Genomic DNA, 18,317 nt, shown 5'->3' with positions numbered 1-18,317 from the left:
TATGTAGTTAAAAAACTGCAACCGCATAAATAATTAGAATTATAATTGTACGTGAAAGATCCTTGAACTTCTCAACCAACCGTACAGTATTCAGTTAGCGCGGGAAGCCTAGTGACTATTGTATGCGCTTGTATTATCAATTGTTACCAACTTAGCAATACATATTTTCTATTTTGTAAAAATTTCTTAATCCTTTACTAACAAAATCTTTGTTTACTTCATTTTTCAGTAGGTCTGGTGAATTTACTTTTTTTACGAAACGATGCTTATAGAGCAGAACATGTGTAAAAGTTTCGTTAAGGAAAAGATGCTACGTTTCACAACAATTTTCTTAATATTATTTAAGAATTGTAATTAATCTTCTTATTGTTATAAAGACAGAGATGGTCTGTAAACTAACGGTTGAACTCTGCAACTTTCTACGGTAATTGGGATAACGCACACAACATAGATGTATAATATAACAATCACGTTTTGTATAACTTAATAAAATTCCTGAAAGAAGGATCAGCCAATGATCTTCGAATTTCGTATGCGTTCACGAGATCTACAAAGTGATTGGTCGTAGCGTTACCATAGCTTGGAAGTTTTCCATGTTTTCCTAACCGAGCAGTGCGCACACGATCAGTTTCCGACGATACTCTGATCGATAAATACGATTCGGGTGATAAGTCGAAACTCGAAGGCTGGCGGCGTGGCTGATTGCTCTCCCCCATTTTTGACAGTGCATCGAGATTGTTGAACTTTCTCGGGAAAATGACGGCTCACGATCAAATGCGAGCTATGCTTGACCAATTAATGGGCACAGGGAGGAATGGTACGTATTACTCGTTTGCAAGGAGAGGAAACTCGTTCCTTGCAATACTGTTATTTACAATCGTCTAAAATCTACCACAAAAATACAAGATGGTGGCCTACACCTTCGTCAATACATGAACTGCACATTTAGTTATGTGGCATTGTTGTTGATGCGTATTTTATATTTTCAGGTGAAAATAACAAATTTCAAGTGAAGTACTCCGATCCAAAGGTGTGCAAGAGTTTTTTGTTGGCGTGCTGTCCACATGAAATCTTGTCGTCAACGGTGAGTGTAATACGATATTATCACATATTGGAATACGGGTGATATACCATTGGCACTATGCGCTGTCGTAGAGAATTTTTCATAAACTTTTAATATTTCTCGGCATTAACGCAAATGCAATCTGATATTTCCTTTTATTTCTATGTTCCTATTTTCTTGTTTAGTTAGACGATTCAAATGCTTTAATTTGATTAGCAAGCTCATCTGCTTGTTTTTCTGATGCTGTTATTAGATTAACTTAAGCTTTTTAGATTTCTTGATCACTAAGTCTGTCCTATGACTGTCTGTAGTGATTGCCCATTTTATAATTTCATTTTGAATCGTGTAACAACAGTTTCATATTTTTTTGGAAGGTATAGATTTCTTTAAATAATGAACACAAAATAACATATGAGCAACCATACTTTTTCTGCATATTTTTTCTATTGAAAGTAGAAATTAATTTTCAATTCAGCAATGATACGTTGTGCATAGTGCTTTTTTGTCACAATTGATTGGTTTAATCAGATCCTCAGATTACACAGAATACTAGCTAATAAGAATCAGTTTTGCAATTTGCATACAATAGGATGATGTTTGCGTACTGTGCTTCAAGAATTGATTCCGATCAATTCCCACTAGATAGGCGTTGAAGTGCAACACGGGGCAGCATATTATGATAACAACATGGAATCATCCCTTAGATTCTCATAAAAGAGGGAAAAAGTGGAATCGACTATTTAATCATATATCAAAATTTCAAGAAGAAGTGTGTACCTACATGCACGATAGAAGCTTTATCAAATGTCTTATACAGCATTAACTTATGAAAGACTTCCACTTTTTCCCTGACATTATTAAGGAAGATGCTGTACTTCAAACTACTCTCCAAGTAAAGACCTTAATACGATTACGAAAGAATAATACTCGCAGGAAAGCACAGATATTACAACCATAAGATTTTAGTAGAAATACTCTAACTAAATGGGAGTATACATTTCACAGTAATACTGCTTCGCGCATTTCTTTGTCATCTTGTGCGAATTGGTCCAAAGGGTGTTTGTTAAATCTCAAATTAATGTCTTATATAGCTCTTCCTCGGTATCTAAAAAGATAAAATGTTTTTAGTTTACTAAATCCTAGTCTGATATTAAAATAAGATAGCAATAATGTTAAAGAAAATCAATTTCTGTCCATTGTGAAAATATTAAATTATAAGGAAATTATGTACTGTCAAGTCTCAATATTTTATTTCAGAAAACATAATTATTTTATTAAATAAAAGTATCTTTTATAGTTAGCAAGCACCCTTTTACATTTTTTCATGTAGGTGTCCACAAAAGAATTGACAACAAACGCCTAAAATAATATAAAATAATGTAAAGTGTATTCTCGATTAATTGAAAGAAATGAAAAAAGAAATGCAAGTAAAAAAGTAAAGAAACTTTTGGAAAAAGAAACGAAAAATACTTCTGGCAAATACTCGCGAGAATGACCTATACACAGGTTCACTAATGTCAATGTACCTACAGTTCTATTTCCAGAGTCTCTGGAAAAAAGCAATTCCAATCTGATCCATTGTACAATATTGTTGCGAGTATTGTCCGCTCATATGTCGTGTTGTCTTGTCGCTCTCACATGCGCGTTACTGTAAGTACTGAAAGCGAAGAGGACGTACGTATTACAATTCTACAATTTGATTACCTTAACATAATTCAAGTACTAGGTGTTAATTCGATTGAGATTAAGGCGGACGGTCACCTCAGCCCCTCTACCGGTAACCACGGTGGCGAGGCTGAGTGCCGAATATTAATTCCGAGACCCCTGAATGGCCTGATTAATGTTGGTGAGTAGCGCCATTGCTGATTCAAGACGACGATATCTCTTATTGTCGCCAATTACTAATATTGCCGTTTACGGCAGGTAGAAATCAAGTTTACATTTGAAATTATATTCATCCTCTCGGGATACGAGATGTAACGGGTACAGGAAATGAAGCAGTAATCTGTAAGTAAGACCATGCGAATTGCCAACGAAAAACATTTTCACGTTCGAATCTTGGAAATTCTTCCATTTCGTCTCAATAACACTTTTTGTTCAATCGTTCCTTGATTCATTAATACGCTATGAAATTTGGATTAGTCTTTTAAAGAGATATCACGCGTAGCTTTACGAGAATTTCAGACTGGCGACATAATATTTCAAGCAAATATTGTCCCCAATAACAAAAACGATTGATAGAGATCATGTTAGTGTCTCTAGCGGTATTTCAGGACAGACGTAAAACTCGTTCCAGTTCTTCGGTTTCGGTTTTTCTGCTTGAAGCATACAACATTAGGGAGATCCCCAAAGAGATGTGTAGTTTTATTGTAAACGAAAGAGAACTTGATGCTTAGATTAAATCAGTGCTACCTCGGTTTTTGTTGAAAGAGATGAAAAAACACGTCCGACAACCAACAAGGAAAATTCAGAATCATAAATCTATTTTGGCAATTTGCAAACTGATTAACATGCCCAAGAATGAACTTGAGAAGTGGCATGAAAGCAGATCGAAAGAAAAAAAATAAAGTGAAAGAGAATGAGGGGGAGAAAGATAAAAAAAGAACAAAAGAATATCAGTGAGAATATTAGGCAGAATTGTACAGCATGCCAGTTCTGTTAAAAAAATTTCCTTCAACATTGGATGTACGTATTGAACTCAGTTTCTAAATCATTTAGAATTGATTCATTTAAGACAATTCGAGTTCTATCTAAAATAGTATAATAAACTATTAGGCTGTAAGTTGTTTCATAGACATTGAACATATGAACTTAAGGTGTGTGCTGATTGTAGCTTCATTGTCATCGCATTGTCGTGTCAGGCGGAGAGGTGTTACCACTCTGTAAGTGAACATAACAAAATATTTATCTGTAAAATTGCATTTTTACTTTGTCCGAAAGATAAAAACAAGAAACAAAACAAAAGTAATTGAGATATTAGTTGATACATGCATACGTAGATATACATGTATGTGCATATATATGTATACATATACATATATATCCATATATTTTGTGCATATATCTATATATATTATCTATGTATAGTACCTACTAGAAGAGCAACCATTTGTACATTCATGTATTGAAAATATCTTTAGACCATAACACTTTTTTGTAAAAGTAGGGTTTTTAACTTCTGTTATTGTTACTGCGCATAACAAAAATTATTTGTGTAATTGTCAAGTATTAACTATGTTATCTGTTATGAAGAGCGAATTAAGATGCAATAAGATCTCATAGAACAACTTGGGAGGGATTACATAAACAAAAAGAATAAGGCTCTCGGTTATAAAATACATAAAACCTAACGCATGATTTGTAAATCGCAGCGCATGGACCTGGGAGAATGCCCCCAGATTCACGACTTGGCCCTACGGGCGGACTATGAAGCCGCGCAAAAGAAGAAAGACCATTTTTATGACATCGATGTGAGTATCAGACTTGTATAGTAACGTCAAAGTAATTTAGGACATTAATACACACCGTACTCTAATCAAATGTTTCTGTTTCGTTTCAAGGCCATGGAACACCTACAGAATTTTATTGCCGATTGTGATCGTCGTACAGAGCAAGCGAAACAACGATTAGCAGAAACTCAAGAAGAGCTTAGTGCTGAGGTTGCAGCGAAAGCAAATAACGTTCACGTTCTCGCAGAAGAAATCGGTAAAAAATTGGCCAAGGCTGAGCAGCTCGGAGAAGAAGGTTTCGTGGAGGAATCCATGAAGCTTATGGGTGAGATAGACGAGTTGCGAAAAAAGAAGAACGAAGCTGAGCAAGAATACCGCAATAGCATGCCGGCATCCAGTTACCAACAACAAAAATTGAGGGTATGCGAAGTATGCAGCGCATATCTTGGCATTCACGATAACGACAGACGACTTGCTGACCATTTTGGTGGGAAACTTCATTTGGGTTTCATCAAGATTCGTGAAAAATTGGCAGAACTTCAGAAAACCGTAGAAGAAAGACGTAAAGAGAAACGCGAGTCGTTGTTAGATAGACGAAGAGACAGGGATAGAGATGACCGCGACAGAGATCGCGATAGATCTGATCGACGCGGAGGATTGGGTTACAGAGAAAAGGATCGCGAGCGTGATCGAGAACGCGACCGTGACCGTGACCGTGAACGTGATCGCGACCGTGATCGTGATCGCGAACGCGACCGTGATCGTGAAAGGGATCGCGACCGCGAGCGTGATCGAGACCGCGATCGTGATCGTGAACGCAGAGACAGAGATAGGAGAAAGTCACGATCTCGCAGCCGCAGTCGTGGAAAGAGGTAAGTCGATGTTAATGGAACATGGTTATGCGAAAAAAATAGTTTTATGATCCATTCAACATCATTCAATGATTATACACTTGAATTGTTTCAGATCTAAACGTTCGCGCAGTAGTAGCCGTAACCGACGATCTCGGTCTCGCCGTAGCGGATCTAATGATCGAAAAAGATAAAATCAGTTGACATTAATATAATTATGCTCAATCATTTTTTCTTCATATTAAAAGTCACACGTGCTTACTTGTGCACAGTACATGTAAAAACAAAAAACACGGTCTCACTGAATATGAATAATTTTTTCTTAAAGGAAACTGAATTTTTTAACATTGTCAGTCACATCTTATTCAAGGAGAAAAGAAAACACCAATATTCCGAGATATCTTTTATGTAAAACTAAGCACATTCCTGTTAACATAAGAACAGGATTGAATTTACTAGATATCAATATATTAATACCCTTATTCTACATTTGCTCTTGATACAATATACTTTTAAATCTAGTTATTATTTCGTGTACATAAGAATAGAATGAAATGTAATTCCACGTAATTAGGAGATGTTGCATATTTATAATATGATTACTTATGCGATAATTATATATGGGCGTAAAATGAAAATATATTCGAAAATATATACGTTTCGGTAATTCTTGTTGAAACCGCATTATTACACAAACATGTACCAATTATAATATAAAAAATTAAAAAAAAAAGAAAGAAAATCATGATGGAGTAAATCTTTGAATGGACTATTTATTTCAAAAGTAGTAGGTACGAAACGAGAGAATACGAATAATTAGAAAACAAATATAAATAACAATAACAATGTTTTTCTTAATAATTTACAAAAAGAGGACAAACGCTTCTTTTTATAATGGTATAAAATAAAAGTGATCTGTTTTGGAAATGTACATTGTTAACTTAAACTAGTAATTCGACAGTGCATTTAGAAAATTAATATATATATGAATAATACTGTATAAGAAGGGATGTTTATTTCAAGAGCCATTTACTTAATAATTATCGTGGAGCTATTTGTACATATAAAATTTTGCTTAAATTCATATCAAGGAAGAGAAACAGAACTTTGTTTATATACTTGTATTAAGATTATTTACATTTCATTAATTTTAATAATCCTTGCACTTTATAAGAAGTTAATGATCTCTACAAATACTCACGACCGTATAGTAAATGAACCTCAATCTACATTATCTTGAAAAATGAGTTTCACGTATCCTGGGGTTCCTTCAAGGGGGACTGCGCAAAACGGACAAATTGCGATATAACCATTTGTACCATGCGGTATCGCTACTTTTTCCCAATACCTATAACAAGATTAAATATATAACAGGTATGACTAATATAATCCATTCTAGACACGAGTAAATAAGATCGACAAGACGAATATACCGACTTGACAGTTTTCTCTGTAGCCATATGTCCACAAGGCCTAAATGCGTAAGTAGGTGGGCCACAATCGACATAAAATGCAGGTTCTATTCCCATAGAAAGTTTGACTACCGAACCGGCTACTAAACACATCGGACATCTTCTCGTAGCTTTGTCCTTTTCTTGGCCCCAGTCATGGTGACCTTGTACGTGACCGCATTTCAAGTAAACGTATGGCTGTTGTTGAGTCGAGTCTGCAGCTGCTTTACGTGGTATGACTAATGTATTTAGACCCACTGGACATTGTGGTCTTCCGGCGTTTATGGCGTCAACTAATTCCTCCAAGTCATGTTTCGTCTATAATGATTGCAAACGATCGTATTAAATAAACGGTATATATCTGGCAATCTAATTTGAATATTCAAAGCGCTTTATATTTTTACCGGAGACTTAGCAAGTCCTTCAGCCGATCTCCAAAGCAGTGTAGCACCGCACAGGTCGATAAGCGTTCCATCTTGCAAAATATTATTTTCATCCTCCACGACATTTCCTTTTTGTTGAGCACTTCGACTTTCTCTTAACGAAAATACTCCACCTCCCACACTAACTTCTCTCCAGAAACCACATTGTGCTTCGCCACCGCAAAACTGACCTCGCGGGTGCATTATCAATACGCCGTTCGTAGTAAGTCCATCGATCTCACGATTTTCTTGCCATTTTGTAGCTTTTTCCTGTAGTGAAAAGTGCAACGTTATTCATTATAAGCAGAGTGAAACAAAGGCCAACTATAATAGTGTAATAAGGACACTAACCCCTAAGAAGATATTCCTTGAACTATCAAAACCTGCTGCATATATTCTTGCGATTCTAGGATCCGCACGGTCGGCTAGAATTCGACAAGCAAACCTGCTGATTGTACTCTGAGCAACGCGTCCTTCGTTCGACCCGTCGCTACCTCCTGCACATGTGTCCATAACTACGAAATCAATTGGAGATTCGGAGGATCGTCCGACCTACAATTTATAAATGAGGCAAGGCAAATGTGCTTGAATAGCTTGAAAAATATTCAACTGTATGCTCACCTGAAACATATCGGTCCCTTCATCCTCGGTATACTCTACAATAACTGCTTGATTTCGGGATAACGTGTATGAAATTGAATGTTGTTTAGTGTTGAGGATAGCTTGTGAACTATGAGGCGTTTTTACGATATAATGTTTGCTGCGTTTTACACCATTTGGTGCAGGCCTCCTAAATAAGACGAACTTACTTCTTCGTCTTCCTCTGTCTCCTGGTGGGAGGAATCCATTGTATCTGCAGAACACTCATTTATTTAATGGTAATTCTACAGATATCATTATATAATGTAACAGAAATTGACTATGACTTACCCTAGAATAACTAATTCTCCATATTTTACTAGCTGCTTCGGTTTTTCATGGCGATAACTGTGTGACCTATGAGGATTGGCATGTGAATGACTATGATTATGTTTACTGCGTGGACTATGGGGGGCACCAACTGTTTCTCCTTCTTCCACAAGTAATGGGCTTTCACTGCTGCCACCGTCAGATCTGAAAAAAATGTGATCAGATTTTATACACAACAATCTATATTGCTTCGACAGAAATTTCACAATTAATCTCATTTTATATATGTGTTTCTTATAAAAGTATTTGCTATCTACTATTATAGAACCATTTACTTTTGACGGTACTTAGTTATCAAGTAAAGGTTCCATATTCACTTATAAAAATCAAGAGGAATTTCATAATAATTCTCCTACACTATAGTGGAAGTATCTAGATTTGCATTTCTTTGATACTGAATGTTTTGAAAATGTTAAAATGCCTTTATACCTGTATATCCATTGTACATACCATGAGACAAAGTTACATTGACAGTTGTTAGGTAAATTGCCCTACTTATTCTAATTAAGAAGGTGGATGTCAGTAACATAGTTCTCATAAGCCAGAAAGTATATGTTGTTACACACTAAAGTAAAATTCTAATAAACTATTTTGTAATTCATGTGAAAGATAAACAGATGCATTACATAAAATAAAATAATGTTCACTGTTTGTTCTACTTTTTCTTGGACAAAATGTTTGAAGTACATATGTAGTATGTAAAGCTAAGCAATCTATCTACATAGATCTCTTGGATTTGGCCTATAGTATGTAATACGTAAACCACTTACTTACCGCAAGGGGCATGGAATACGTTTAGTTACTGGCATCCTCCTTCGAGTAAAATTTACAGATTACTACTTCCACAGTACTTCAAAAGATACTCATAAGGACAGACAGTGTTTAGTATCTTCACGCGGCTGATCAAATGTGAGCAAGTGCAACGCGGGAAGCTGCAAATTGGTAATTACAATCTGTAATAAGAAACATTCAGTGTAACGATGATGTCTAAACTATTATATGTTTTGATGTGTTCTTATTTTTCTAGATAAAGACACAGGAAACATATTAGTTAGCTAATTATTGAGGCACTAAGGCATATTTATAAATCAACTATATTTATAGGCAATAAACAGTAGAATTATTTTAATATCTTTACGTATGAATATAAATTTACATGTTACTTTCTGTGAATAACTGTCTGTTCCTATATATTAATGTATGTATGAACACGATTGGAGATACAGCCATGGTTTAGTGCATAAGAATTATACTATTCTTTTACTTTAATTACCTGCTCCCTCATGAAATTACTATGTAGTTCCAGTAAATCCATAAACATAGTTAATATAGTCCAGTTACACTTATTGAACAGCTAAATCATTATCTTATCTAGGTGTTTGTTCTTATCAAAATACTGCACCAATTGATCCTATCATTGTTTACGAGGTAAAGATTACTCCAAAAATAACTATACAACAACCACATTGTATGCAGAATCTTTCCATCAACATTTCTTTATACAATTACATCCTTTGTTTTCTGTAGAACTTCTTATATTTTTATAGATAAAATAATTTGCTCACTGAAACTATAATCTAAATACTTCCAACAAATTTAGGCTTTTCAAAGTATATATTATACTTTGTAAATAATTACATGAAAATGTAGTTTTTGTGCCTTTCACACTGTATCCAAATAGTATATTATACGAAGCAAATAAAATAAATATAACTCTATGGATGCATGCACTAAGTTAAATGAAAGATGTATTTCTTAGAGTTCCAAAGGTATTTGTTAATTGTGAATATTAATCAACACAAAGGCACACATACTTTTATTTTGTTCTATTAAGAATTAAAGCAATTAATACTAGAATATTAGCAGACAGGTCAAAATCGCCTATATCAGATTTCTTGTCTTGCAATTACCAAAATTATAAAGGAAACTTGTTCTTGGAACTTCTTAAATAAATAAATTCACACATGCATATATTATGATATAAGTTACATGATATGTCAATAAATGCACTCTTTTAATTTACATAAAGCATAAGAATCTAGTTGGATTGATTGCTTGGCACTACTAGTATTTACCAATTGTTTATACTAGAACAAAATAAGATATCTTTTAGGTACAAATTCTATTATGATTTCGTTCAGCTTGATTGATTTGAATATATTTGATTAACATTTAAATGATATGTATATACGGATATCAGTAACTGATATACAGATATACATATATGTATACATATATACATAATCATAGTTAGAAATACACAGAGGTGAGCGCGCGCGCGCACATGCATACACGCACCCATATATTGTTGATCAGTGAACCGAAAATGATCGGAAAATTGACCGGCTAGACGGAAAAACTTGTGATATGATCGGAAGCGAGAAAGACATTGCGGAGGAGTCGCAATGCGTAAGCAACATTAATTAACCTAGGTATCCAGAAACGATGAGTTATTTACCGTATCACCATGCTGAGCTCTGCGTTCAAAAACGGTATCGCTGTATGTTCGAGACTCGCGACAACAGCCACCCGTTTTGATCGTTGATCACGAGCCTAACGGTATACAAAAATCATTTGTCCACTCTGTTTAGCTTTAATTTAATTTTCCATTTCTAAATTACACCGTTACTAGGTTCGTACGCTGCTCCACCAATCTCGCGCTGACGATCCTATTATACATGATCGCGATGCGCTCAGGTATTACGGCCACTAATGAAACCGACTGAGAAAATCGACACAGTACCGAGCGAATTCCAACAAAAAAAGTTCACAGCGAAACGAAACACCGATTTATTCTATCGATAATCGCTTGACGCACCGATTATTTGTGTGTGTCTCTCATAAACTATACGCATCGAGACAACCCACGTTAAACGATGTTCAATGAGTGGAGACTTGTTGGAAATCAGCCACACAAAAAATATCTCTCCTTGCTATGGTCTTCGAACCTGCCACTAGAGGGTTGCAAATTTCTTAAGAACTTGGTAACAAAGGACAAATAGAATGTATTTATATAAACAGTATGATATTGATAAACAAGTATCTTGTACAATAAAGGATTCTTTAATCAAGTGCTTATCACCATTGTTCTGGCTAAAGCATTCGACGTAAACACAACAAATCTGTTCATAGTTGTGATTGGTAACCGGATGCAGTTGATGCACTGGGACTGCCAATGACATTCTGCCGTCTGCCACGTTTCCGGGGTTGTCGCATTGTCACGTTGTCAGTTGCGGTTGCGGGAAAAAGTTACGCCGCTGAACGTAGTTTTGGTTACGCTTACGGTACGTGTTGGCGGTTTTCTTCGGCCGTAAAAAATGCAAATATTGCGGCAATTAGACGTACATCCAAAAGTGCGCGATGAAGCAGATATCCTGGTGCGAACTTTTAGTGGTGCCATCGGTAAAGTGTAACGTTTCTTGTCAAACTTCCTATGGTTACTGTTTGTCAAAATTCAGCTTTGTGCTACATCCAATGTTTACTGATAAACATGCTTAATTTTTTAATGTTAGAAATACTTTGAATGATTCGTATTTTTATATTTTATTTCGATTGTTATCTAGAACATCACACCTGCCGTTATTGGTATCAAAATAACCTTAAATTCGGCATTTCTGTATAAATTTGTGATCTTTTCATATACTTCCGACCGAAAACTTATATTCCTTTTGGCACTAATTACTCACTGACGCATCATCTTCTATCCATTATATTTATCGATGTTTCTCACCTCTTGATGTTTATGTTTGTTCAATTGGTAAATATAATTCATAACCTATACATTCATCATGTGCAATCATTGTGTTTCCAGTGACTATCATTAGCACCATTATAATGGGAATGTTGTTTTTATCCGAAGTTAATTATTATCTCACACCAACCCTTAGCGAAGAACTATTTGTGGATACCTCAAGAGGTTCCAAATTGAGAATTAATTTAGACATCATAGTTCCCACAATATCTTGTGAACGTATGTAAATATTTTTTTTAGTATAGTATCTTATAGGTGATAGTAATAACACTCCTACTAAAATGTTTATCTTTCAGTTTTATCAATAGATGCTATGGATACTACCGGTGAACAGCACTTGCAGATAGAACACAATATATTTAAAAGACGCTTAGATCTGAATGGGAAACCCATAGAAAGTCCACAGAAGACAGGTATGCATAATTATTCATATTAAAAAAGATTTAAAATTAAATAATATAATTATTTTTGTATCTTGTAACTTGTTTTATTACAGATATTACTGATACAAAAGCCCTTAATAAAACCATAGCGAAGGTTTGTTATTTATTTAAATTATTCTATTTTAAAAACATATAAAAAAGTAATTACTTCTTGTAGACAGAGGAAAGTAGTACTCCTAAAACATGCGGGGACTGTTATGGAGCTGCCAGTGCATCTATTAAGTATAGTATATAAACAATTTAGAATATACTGTGGATAAACTTTATACAACTAATTAAAACTATTGTGTAGGTGCTGTAACACTTGCGAGGATGTAAGAGAAGCCTACAGAGTGAAGACATGGGCACCACCTGACCCAGCAGACATAAAACAATGTCAAAATGACAAATCAATAGAGAAATATAAAAACACTTTTACCCAAGGATGTCAGATTTATGGATATATGGAGGTGAATAGAGTAGGAGGAAGTTTCCACATTGCACCTGGCGATAGTTTTTCTGTTAATCATGTACACGGTAAATTAAATGGACAATTTATCTCCTATCCAAATTAATGTTTCTATTCTTGTTTTAACGTTTCTAATGTCTATTATACAATAGCAATATGATAATAATGATTTACAGTGCACGATGCCCAACCATACACATCGGCTCAGTTTAACATGACCCATAAAATACGTCACTTAAGTTTTGGATTGAACATCCCAGGAAAGACAAACCCCATGGACGATACTGTTGCACTTGCAATGGAAGGTATGCCTTGCTCCTTAGAAACCTTTTTATTAAGAAATGAACAAAGTGATATCTTGCTACAATCCTCTGCGTCCTAAAGTATAAACTTAACAGTTCTCAAATCTTAGCATCGTATCCCAGTCCCTATGGCCATAAATGTACCAAATGTTCCACCACCTTGAAGCATCACCTTCCCGACGTTGTTTATCAGTTCCCTTCCTCTTAATCCATACCTGATAATAAATGTTTCATTACCATCTAGACTATATTATCATATAAATTGGTTTAAATTAGATAAAAATATACCTAAATGAAGAGAATCCCCCAAACAAAGCACCAGAGGCCATACCAACGCAAAATCCAATCATAAAACCCATTTTCATTCTATCCCAACATGAAGGAGTTTGTTGATACACTCCTCCTGGCACGACCGGCATTTTACTCTACAAATACAATTTATGTGATAATGTATGTTCCCCTAACCTATCTCGCTTGCTGCGATCAAAATGAATTAACACCAAATTAACAACTTCATTTCAAATTTACATTTTAACACAATATCAATCGGTTACATGTAATTTTCTAAAAACATTTGTTTAAAAAAAATTTTTATATTTTTCAAAGAAATTTTATTTACTTAGTAATTTAATGAATTAATTATTATAATACACTCACATTTTAAACGTGCGTCGTAAAATCTTGAATTGCGTTTACGTTTCTTCGTACTTCTTTATGTCTGATTTACAAATTTTTCGAAGAATTTTGTTAACACATTTCACCATTGAGATTGTGCGGAAAGGTAAGCGCCATGTTAGTATTTTCCGGCATGTGCGACAACGACTGTTTTCGTTACTTCCGTTCCTCGCCTGATACACTTATCAATGGCGGGCTTTTTGAATTGTCAATTTCCGACAATTTATTAGACGCTTTTGTACTTTAAATTTTGACATGCGAAATATGAAAACTATATTTTGGTATTTTATAAACATTTGAATTGTATCTCTATATTAACTTTCCGTTATTTTCTTTTTTTTTTCATTTTGCAGGGGCAATGATGTTTTATTATTATATCAAAATTGTGCCTACGACCTATGTTCGAGCCGATGGTTCAACTGTGTTAACAAATCAATTTTCGGTGACACGGCACGTCAGAAAAGTATCAGTGTTTGGCGAGTCCGTAATGCCTGGGATATATTTTAGCTACGAACTCAGTCCACTTATGGTAAAGTATACAGAAAAAGCGAAATCATTCAGTCATTTTGCAACGAATGCGTGCGCGATCATCGGCGGTGTTTTTACCGTTGCTGGATTAGTTGATTCGTTACTTTATCACTCCGTTAAAGCGATACAGAAAAAGATAGAGCTAGGGAAGTACAATTGAAGCTTTTTTTATGGACAAACGTTAAAAAGTATTACAGAAGATAAATAACAGTATGCATTTGTGATGTATAAGATTCGTATAAAAAAAACGATCGAAAGAATGTAAATCAATGCATTTCAGTATATGTTTCTTTACTTTGACTAAGATAAAATTGTGAACATGGCTTAAATACTTCTCTGTGACATATAGAATTGTACATAAAAATTTGTAGACATACTTAAGAAAATTTAATATTTAAGTATATACACAATAAAAGTTACACTGCTAACAAACCTCGTATTTACTTAAATTAAATGGCTTTTAGAAACAGATTGTATGTTTCAATAGAGGCTTTTGCCACATTTTTACAAAATTCAATATCGGTGCTACCAATTACGTCCTTCAACGATACATATAGTGGTTTTGTAGGATCGTATTGGTTCCGCTTTAACTCTACCAAAAATTGATGTCTTTGATGGATCCTCTTTTTTCTGCACGTTAAAGCAGTTGATTGCATGGCTATCAGATTATGTGGTATATTCATCTGATTGTGTATATAATCGAAGGCATTAACTATTTTTGATCTACCTACAATCATAATCATAGTTATTTTAAAAACATTACTTAATGTAATATTAGTTACTGTGTCCATGATATTCATTTAATACTTACTGTTTATCCAAACATAAGGTGTATTCAACAGGATACGTTGTGTTTCAGTTAGATTGAAACCCATTTCCTCTTTCACAGAAAAACTATTCTCTTTTACATGCATCATATCGTATGTTATAAGTCTGGGACATTTTGCTGCTAAATACCTTAGCTTAGCGCCATTTAATTTGAAATTCGATTGAAAATAACCCAATCTTCTATCTATTTCTTGCGTTTTAAAGAACAACCAACTTGGATTACTGGTTACAATCTTTTGTATCATTTGAGGGTTAAATTCATGAGCTATTAAATATCTTATCCTTGTGCGAAGATCATCCATATCCTCTTTAAAGATTTTTGGATTTTTCATGATAACTTTGCCAAGATCTTCTGGTTGTACGCCGCAATCATGTAAGAATGTTATGTAAGGTTTCATATCCCTGTCAAAGTCTAGGCTCAAGAACATTTCAACTAAATCTCTGTTTCTTTCTAATTTATACAATTCTACACCCAAATTTATCAACTTTTGAAGGGTAACTGAATCATCTGCAAATTTTGCAAAGTTGAAAGTTGGGGTAACATAAGGTCCTATATGAGAAAGGTCTTCATTGCACTTATCCAATGGGCTTGGTAACTTCTCGCCTATATTTTGTATAGCATCGTTGAATTTAAGATCATATTTATCCAGTAATGTAATCTCTTTTAAGTTAGATCTGCTCAAAGATTCTTGTACAGTCTTATTTGTATCATATTCGTCTAATGTATCATCCATTCCCATAACATATTCTTTCACGCTTTCTTTTCCTGTTACGTTTTCATTGCACTCTATATTTACATTGTTAGGTTCAGAATTTTCAATTTTCGGAACCTCGACATAACCTCTTGTAGTATTAGATGCGGTATCTTTCGATGAGGAACAATTCTTGAAGATTTGATTGGACGTTTTTTGTTCATCAAATTTAGTTGTGAGATTTTTATGGAAATTGGAATTAGGCAAACCATTATAACGTAAACAATTCGTAATCCCATTAATTTGTGTATAGGTTAGGCGAAGACCATTGTATGATCTAAACAATGTCATAACTGTGGTCAGTCATATATCTTATCACTTTATATAAAATGTAACACCTTCTTACTTTAACATAAAATAGGTTTTCCTCCTTATAATTGTTTTTATTTCAATGGTAATGATTCTTCTACTTTTTAAATGACAATTTCAGCAAGAATCGCGCGCGTACTTTTTAGGCGATTAGTGTGCCACTTCGTTATAGAGGTATGTATTACTATAGTACTGTCATGCGGGATTCCAGTCAACCTCTTCCATAATTTTGCACTCCTAATCCGAGCTGTCAGGAAAAATCCCTCGACGAACAATTTTTTCCCTCCCTTTCCCCATCTACATGACCCCACTATTGCCCCACCTATGCAACCTATATTAGTTTACGTCATATGTATTAATTTTCATCTTCAATTTTATGAAAATACTACTAAATTACCTGGGGGTAATATTAGTGTCCTTTATGTTGACAAATTCTTCCTTACGAAGCTTGATGTATCTAATATATGCCGTTGTAAAGTAGATGCTTTCAGCTTTATTTTAAGCTATATTGCATTGAAAAAGATTCACGGGAACATAATTTTTCATGATGTTGAAATCTAACTTATCTGTGGCGCCACTCATCCTAAGGGTAATGTTAGTGTTCTTTATATTGGCAAATTTTTCCCTATGACGCTTGATGTATCGTATATGCGGTTGTAAAGTAGGTGTCTTCAGCTTTAATTTAAGCTTTATTCCATTAAAAAATATTAACGGGAACATAATTTTTTATGATGATGAAATCTAACGTACGAGTGGCGCCACTCATTCTGGGGGTAACACACGCCGACGCCGCAACAATGGACAAGCCTCGCCGTCCCAACGAACAGCTCGGATGGGCACATCGCGATTTTTGTATTAGAGTATTTGCCTTTGAATCAAATTCAAAATTAGCGTCGCGAAATGATCGAGTTGCAGTAGCAGCATTCGTTTTTCAGGACCCATGCCGGAGCTGCAATGCTCCGCAGTGTGGCATTCGCGGTGTTTTCTTAGATTCGCGAGTCTAATTGGAATTACAAGTTTTCGAAATAGTAATTAGCGTTGCGATTCAAATCACGTTTGTCTAAACGAGATAGTCGGAGGTACTTGACCTCGCAGCATAAGACCGTGAAACACCATCTCTGTCTAGAAAAAACAGCGCTGTTAGACCTCGGTCTATATCCAGGGCGGCCAGCTTGTAGAATTTTTATTTTGCGAACTGGAACCATCGTCCTGGATGAAGGGGTGCATTCGTCCTGGCGTTACGACACCCAGGCGAATGGGTGGTGCGTAGCGTAGGAATCCGGGGTGAATTCCAAGGGGTTGGAGACAGCCCCTGTCACTAGGCTATCGAAATAATAACGTTGCGAAGATTCTTTAACGCGTTGTCTTAGTTCCCTTTAGCGTTGTGTGAAAATATATCAAAGTGCGCGGGAGTTCTCCGTTTTTAATGTAATGAATTAGTGTCACGACAGAAAATTTACTGATCGCGTTTGCTTTTAATGTTTAACCCTTTGCACTCGGAGCCATTTTAACTGTAAATCTGAAATAATTTTTCTGGTTCGTGGTATTTCCATTCTATTTAACAAAATAAACTTTTATGCATACAAAATTTATTCTTGTGACTCCTGCCAACAATTTTACTACTTGATCATTTTTTAAATCTAAACCTTAATGTTACAAAAATTATTTTGCAACGTAATAGAATAATTTTAGTGGTGCCTGAGAGTCACCACTCGAGTGCAAAGGGTTAAAGTGTTTGTTAGTTTCATGGAAGAGACATTTGACTGGCACATATACAAGCTATAAATGCAATTACTTGTTTCTATTCTCGATATAATATTATTAATATTTTACATATTTGTGGAAATCTTTTCATCCCTTTAACTAGGTTTTGCTTCACACGTCAGACTAGTCATGTATTTTAAAACTCTGCAAAACTCTGTATTGCAAAACTCTGCTCGTCAAAGTAGCGAAGAATAAAATAGTCTTTTTATTCATACGATTCTTTTTTTCATTTTTATTATTTTCAGTATAGTAGATTTCGATATTTTAGTATCATATAGGGGTTTGAAACATTTCTGAGGTCCAAGAGATTGA

General features: G+C 34.8%; 5 protein-coding genes across 23 annotated transcripts; 2 read left to right on the top strand and 3 right to left on the bottom strand.

The window, feature by feature from the left end:
* Positions 1–620: 620 nt before the first annotated feature.
* On the top strand, positions 621–6,294 carry LOC144474757 (putative RNA-binding protein Alsin2). 12 transcript variants are annotated; one of them, XM_078189988.1, is made up of 9 exons: positions 774–817; positions 990–1,084; positions 2,596–2,713; positions 2,784–2,909; positions 2,991–3,748; positions 3,880–3,945; positions 4,435–4,533; positions 4,624–5,384; positions 5,479–6,294. In XM_078189988.1, the coding sequence occupies exons 5-9, from the start codon at positions 3,710–3,712 to the stop codon at positions 5,555–5,557; spliced, it is 1,044 nt and encodes a 347-aa protein (XP_078046114.1). In that variant the 5' UTR covers positions 774–817; positions 990–1,084; positions 2,596–2,713; positions 2,784–2,909; positions 2,991–3,709; the 3' UTR covers positions 5,558–6,294. The 12 variants fall into 12 exon arrangements, with proteins under 12 accessions (XP_078046105.1, XP_078046114.1, XP_078046111.1 ...); XM_078189985.1 differs by having other exon boundaries at positions 2,596–2,909; positions 2,991–3,070; positions 3,337–3,748; XM_078189987.1 differs by having other exon boundaries at positions 2,596–2,909; positions 2,987–3,070; positions 3,494–3,748.
* On the bottom strand, positions 5,694–11,088 carry Pli (E3 ubiquitin-protein ligase pellino). 4 transcript variants are annotated; one of them, XM_078189975.1, is made up of 8 exons: positions 10,664–11,088; positions 8,980–9,158; positions 8,167–8,349; positions 7,858–8,089; positions 7,588–7,788; positions 7,219–7,506; positions 6,801–7,132; positions 5,694–6,711 (listed from the first exon to the last, which is right to left on the bottom strand). In XM_078189975.1, exons 2-8 carry the CDS (start codon positions 9,012–9,014, stop codon positions 6,585–6,587), a joined length of 1,398 nt encoding a protein of 465 aa, XP_078046101.1. In that variant the 5' UTR covers positions 9,015–9,158; positions 10,664–11,088; the 3' UTR covers positions 5,694–6,584. The 4 variants fall into 4 exon arrangements, with proteins under 4 accessions (XP_078046101.1, XP_078046102.1, XP_078046103.1 ...); XM_078189976.1 differs by having other exon boundaries at positions 8,980–9,137; XM_078189977.1 differs by lacking the exon at positions 10,664–11,088 and adding an exon at positions 9,479–9,585 and having other exon boundaries at positions 8,980–9,137.
* A 340-nt stretch (positions 11,089–11,428) lies between these two features.
* LOC144474980 (endoplasmic reticulum-Golgi intermediate compartment protein 3) lies at positions 11,429–14,942 on the top strand. Of its 4 annotated transcripts, none has more exons than XM_078190429.1 (8): positions 11,429–11,489; positions 12,017–12,175; positions 12,253–12,369; positions 12,453–12,493; positions 12,557–12,621; positions 12,692–12,915; positions 13,024–13,152; positions 14,178–14,942. In XM_078190429.1, exons 2-8 carry the CDS (start codon positions 12,040–12,042, stop codon positions 14,510–14,512), a joined length of 1,047 nt encoding a protein of 348 aa, XP_078046555.1. In that variant the 5' UTR covers positions 11,429–11,489; positions 12,017–12,039; the 3' UTR covers positions 14,513–14,942. The 4 variants fall into 4 exon arrangements, with proteins under 4 accessions (XP_078046555.1, XP_078046552.1, XP_078046553.1 ...); XM_078190426.1 differs by having other exon boundaries at positions 11,429–11,607; XM_078190427.1 differs by having other exon boundaries at positions 11,429–11,614.
* On the bottom strand, positions 13,110–13,957 carry LOC144474982 (reactive oxygen species modulator 1). The gene is made up of 3 exons (XM_078190430.1): positions 13,807–13,957; positions 13,438–13,574; positions 13,110–13,364 (listed from the first exon to the last, which is right to left on the bottom strand). Exons 2-3 carry the CDS (start codon positions 13,566–13,568, stop codon positions 13,256–13,258), a joined length of 240 nt encoding a protein of 79 aa, XP_078046556.1. The 5' UTR covers positions 13,569–13,574; positions 13,807–13,957; the 3' UTR covers positions 13,110–13,255.
* Mterf3 (mitochondrial transcription termination factor 3) lies at positions 14,717–16,530 on the bottom strand. Of its 2 annotated transcripts, XM_078190425.1 has the most exons (3): positions 16,279–16,530; positions 15,164–16,209; positions 14,717–15,079 (listed from the first exon to the last, which is right to left on the bottom strand). In XM_078190425.1, exons 1-3 carry the CDS (start codon positions 16,284–16,286, stop codon positions 14,802–14,804), a joined length of 1,332 nt encoding a protein of 443 aa, XP_078046551.1. In that variant the 5' UTR covers positions 16,287–16,530; the 3' UTR covers positions 14,717–14,801. The 2 variants fall into 2 exon arrangements, with proteins under 2 accessions (XP_078046551.1, XP_078046550.1); XM_078190424.1 differs by having other exon boundaries at positions 15,164–16,530.
* Between the last annotated feature and the right edge of the window lie 1,787 nt (positions 16,531–18,317).

The sequence above is a fragment of the Augochlora pura genome, chromosome 9 (genome assembly GCF_028453695.1).
Source record: "Augochlora pura isolate Apur16 chromosome 9, APUR_v2.2.1, whole genome shotgun sequence".
NCBI classification, from domain to species: Eukaryota; Metazoa; Arthropoda; class Insecta; order Hymenoptera; family Halictidae; genus Augochlora; species Augochlora pura.
The sequence above is the reverse complement of the archived record's forward strand: the minus strand, read 5'-3'. Positions and strand labels throughout refer to the sequence as shown.

What these genes read in the sequence shown, in the direction of transcription:
- Mterf3 (XM_078190424.1), bottom strand. Translation starts at nt 16,223, where the DNA reads ATGACATTGTTTAGATCATACAATGGTCTTCGCCTAACCTATACACAA. An exon ending in ACCTTATGTTTGGATAAACA is followed by an intron (nt 15,080 to 15,163) that starts GTAAGTATTAAA and finishes TTATGATTGTAG; the next exon opens with GTAGATCAAAAATAGTTAAT.
- Pli (XM_078189975.1), bottom strand. Translation starts at nt 9,014, where the DNA reads ATGCCAGTAACTAAACGTATTCCATGCCCCTTGCG. An exon ending in AAGGGACCGATATGTTTCAG is followed by an intron (nt 7,789 to 7,857) that starts GTGAGCATACAG and finishes TATAAATTGTAG; the next exon opens with GTCGGACGATCCTCCGAATC. An exon ending in AAGGACTTGCTAAGTCTCCG is followed by an intron (nt 7,133 to 7,218) that starts GTAAAAATATAA and finishes CAATCATTATAG; the next exon opens with ACGAAACATGACTTGGAGGA.
- LOC144474757 (XM_078189979.1), top strand. Translation starts at nt 757, where the DNA reads ATGACGGCTCACGATCAAATGCGAGCTATGCTTGACCAATTAATGGGC. An exon ending in ATGAAATCTTGTCGTCAACG is followed by an intron (nt 1,085 to 4,434) that starts GTGAGTGTAATA and finishes TGTAAATCGCAG; the next exon opens with CGCATGGACCTGGGAGAATG. An exon ending in AGCCGCAGTCGTGGAAAGAG is followed by an intron (nt 5,385 to 5,478) that starts GTAAGTCGATGT and finishes GAATTGTTTCAG; the next exon opens with ATCTAAACGTTCGCGCAGTA.
- LOC144474980 (XM_078190426.1), top strand. Translation starts at nt 11,523, where the DNA reads ATGCAAATATTGCGGCAATTAGACGTACATCCAAAAGTGCGCGATGAA. An exon ending in AACTTTTAGTGGTGCCATCG is followed by an intron (nt 11,608 to 12,016) that starts GTAAAGTGTAAC and finishes TTGTGTTTCCAG; the next exon opens with TGACTATCATTAGCACCATT. An exon ending in GCTGCCAGTGCATCTATTAA is followed by an intron (nt 12,622 to 12,691) that starts GTATAGTATATA and finishes ACTATTGTGTAG; the next exon opens with GTGCTGTAACACTTGCGAGG.
- LOC144474982 (XM_078190430.1), bottom strand. Translation starts at nt 13,568, where the DNA reads ATGCCGGTCGTGCCAGGAGGAGTGTATCAACAAACTCCTTCATGTTGG. An exon ending in GGGGGATTCTCTTCATTTAG is followed by an intron (nt 13,365 to 13,437) that starts GTATATTTTTAT and finishes ATTTATTATCAG; the next exon opens with GTATGGATTAAGAGGAAGGG.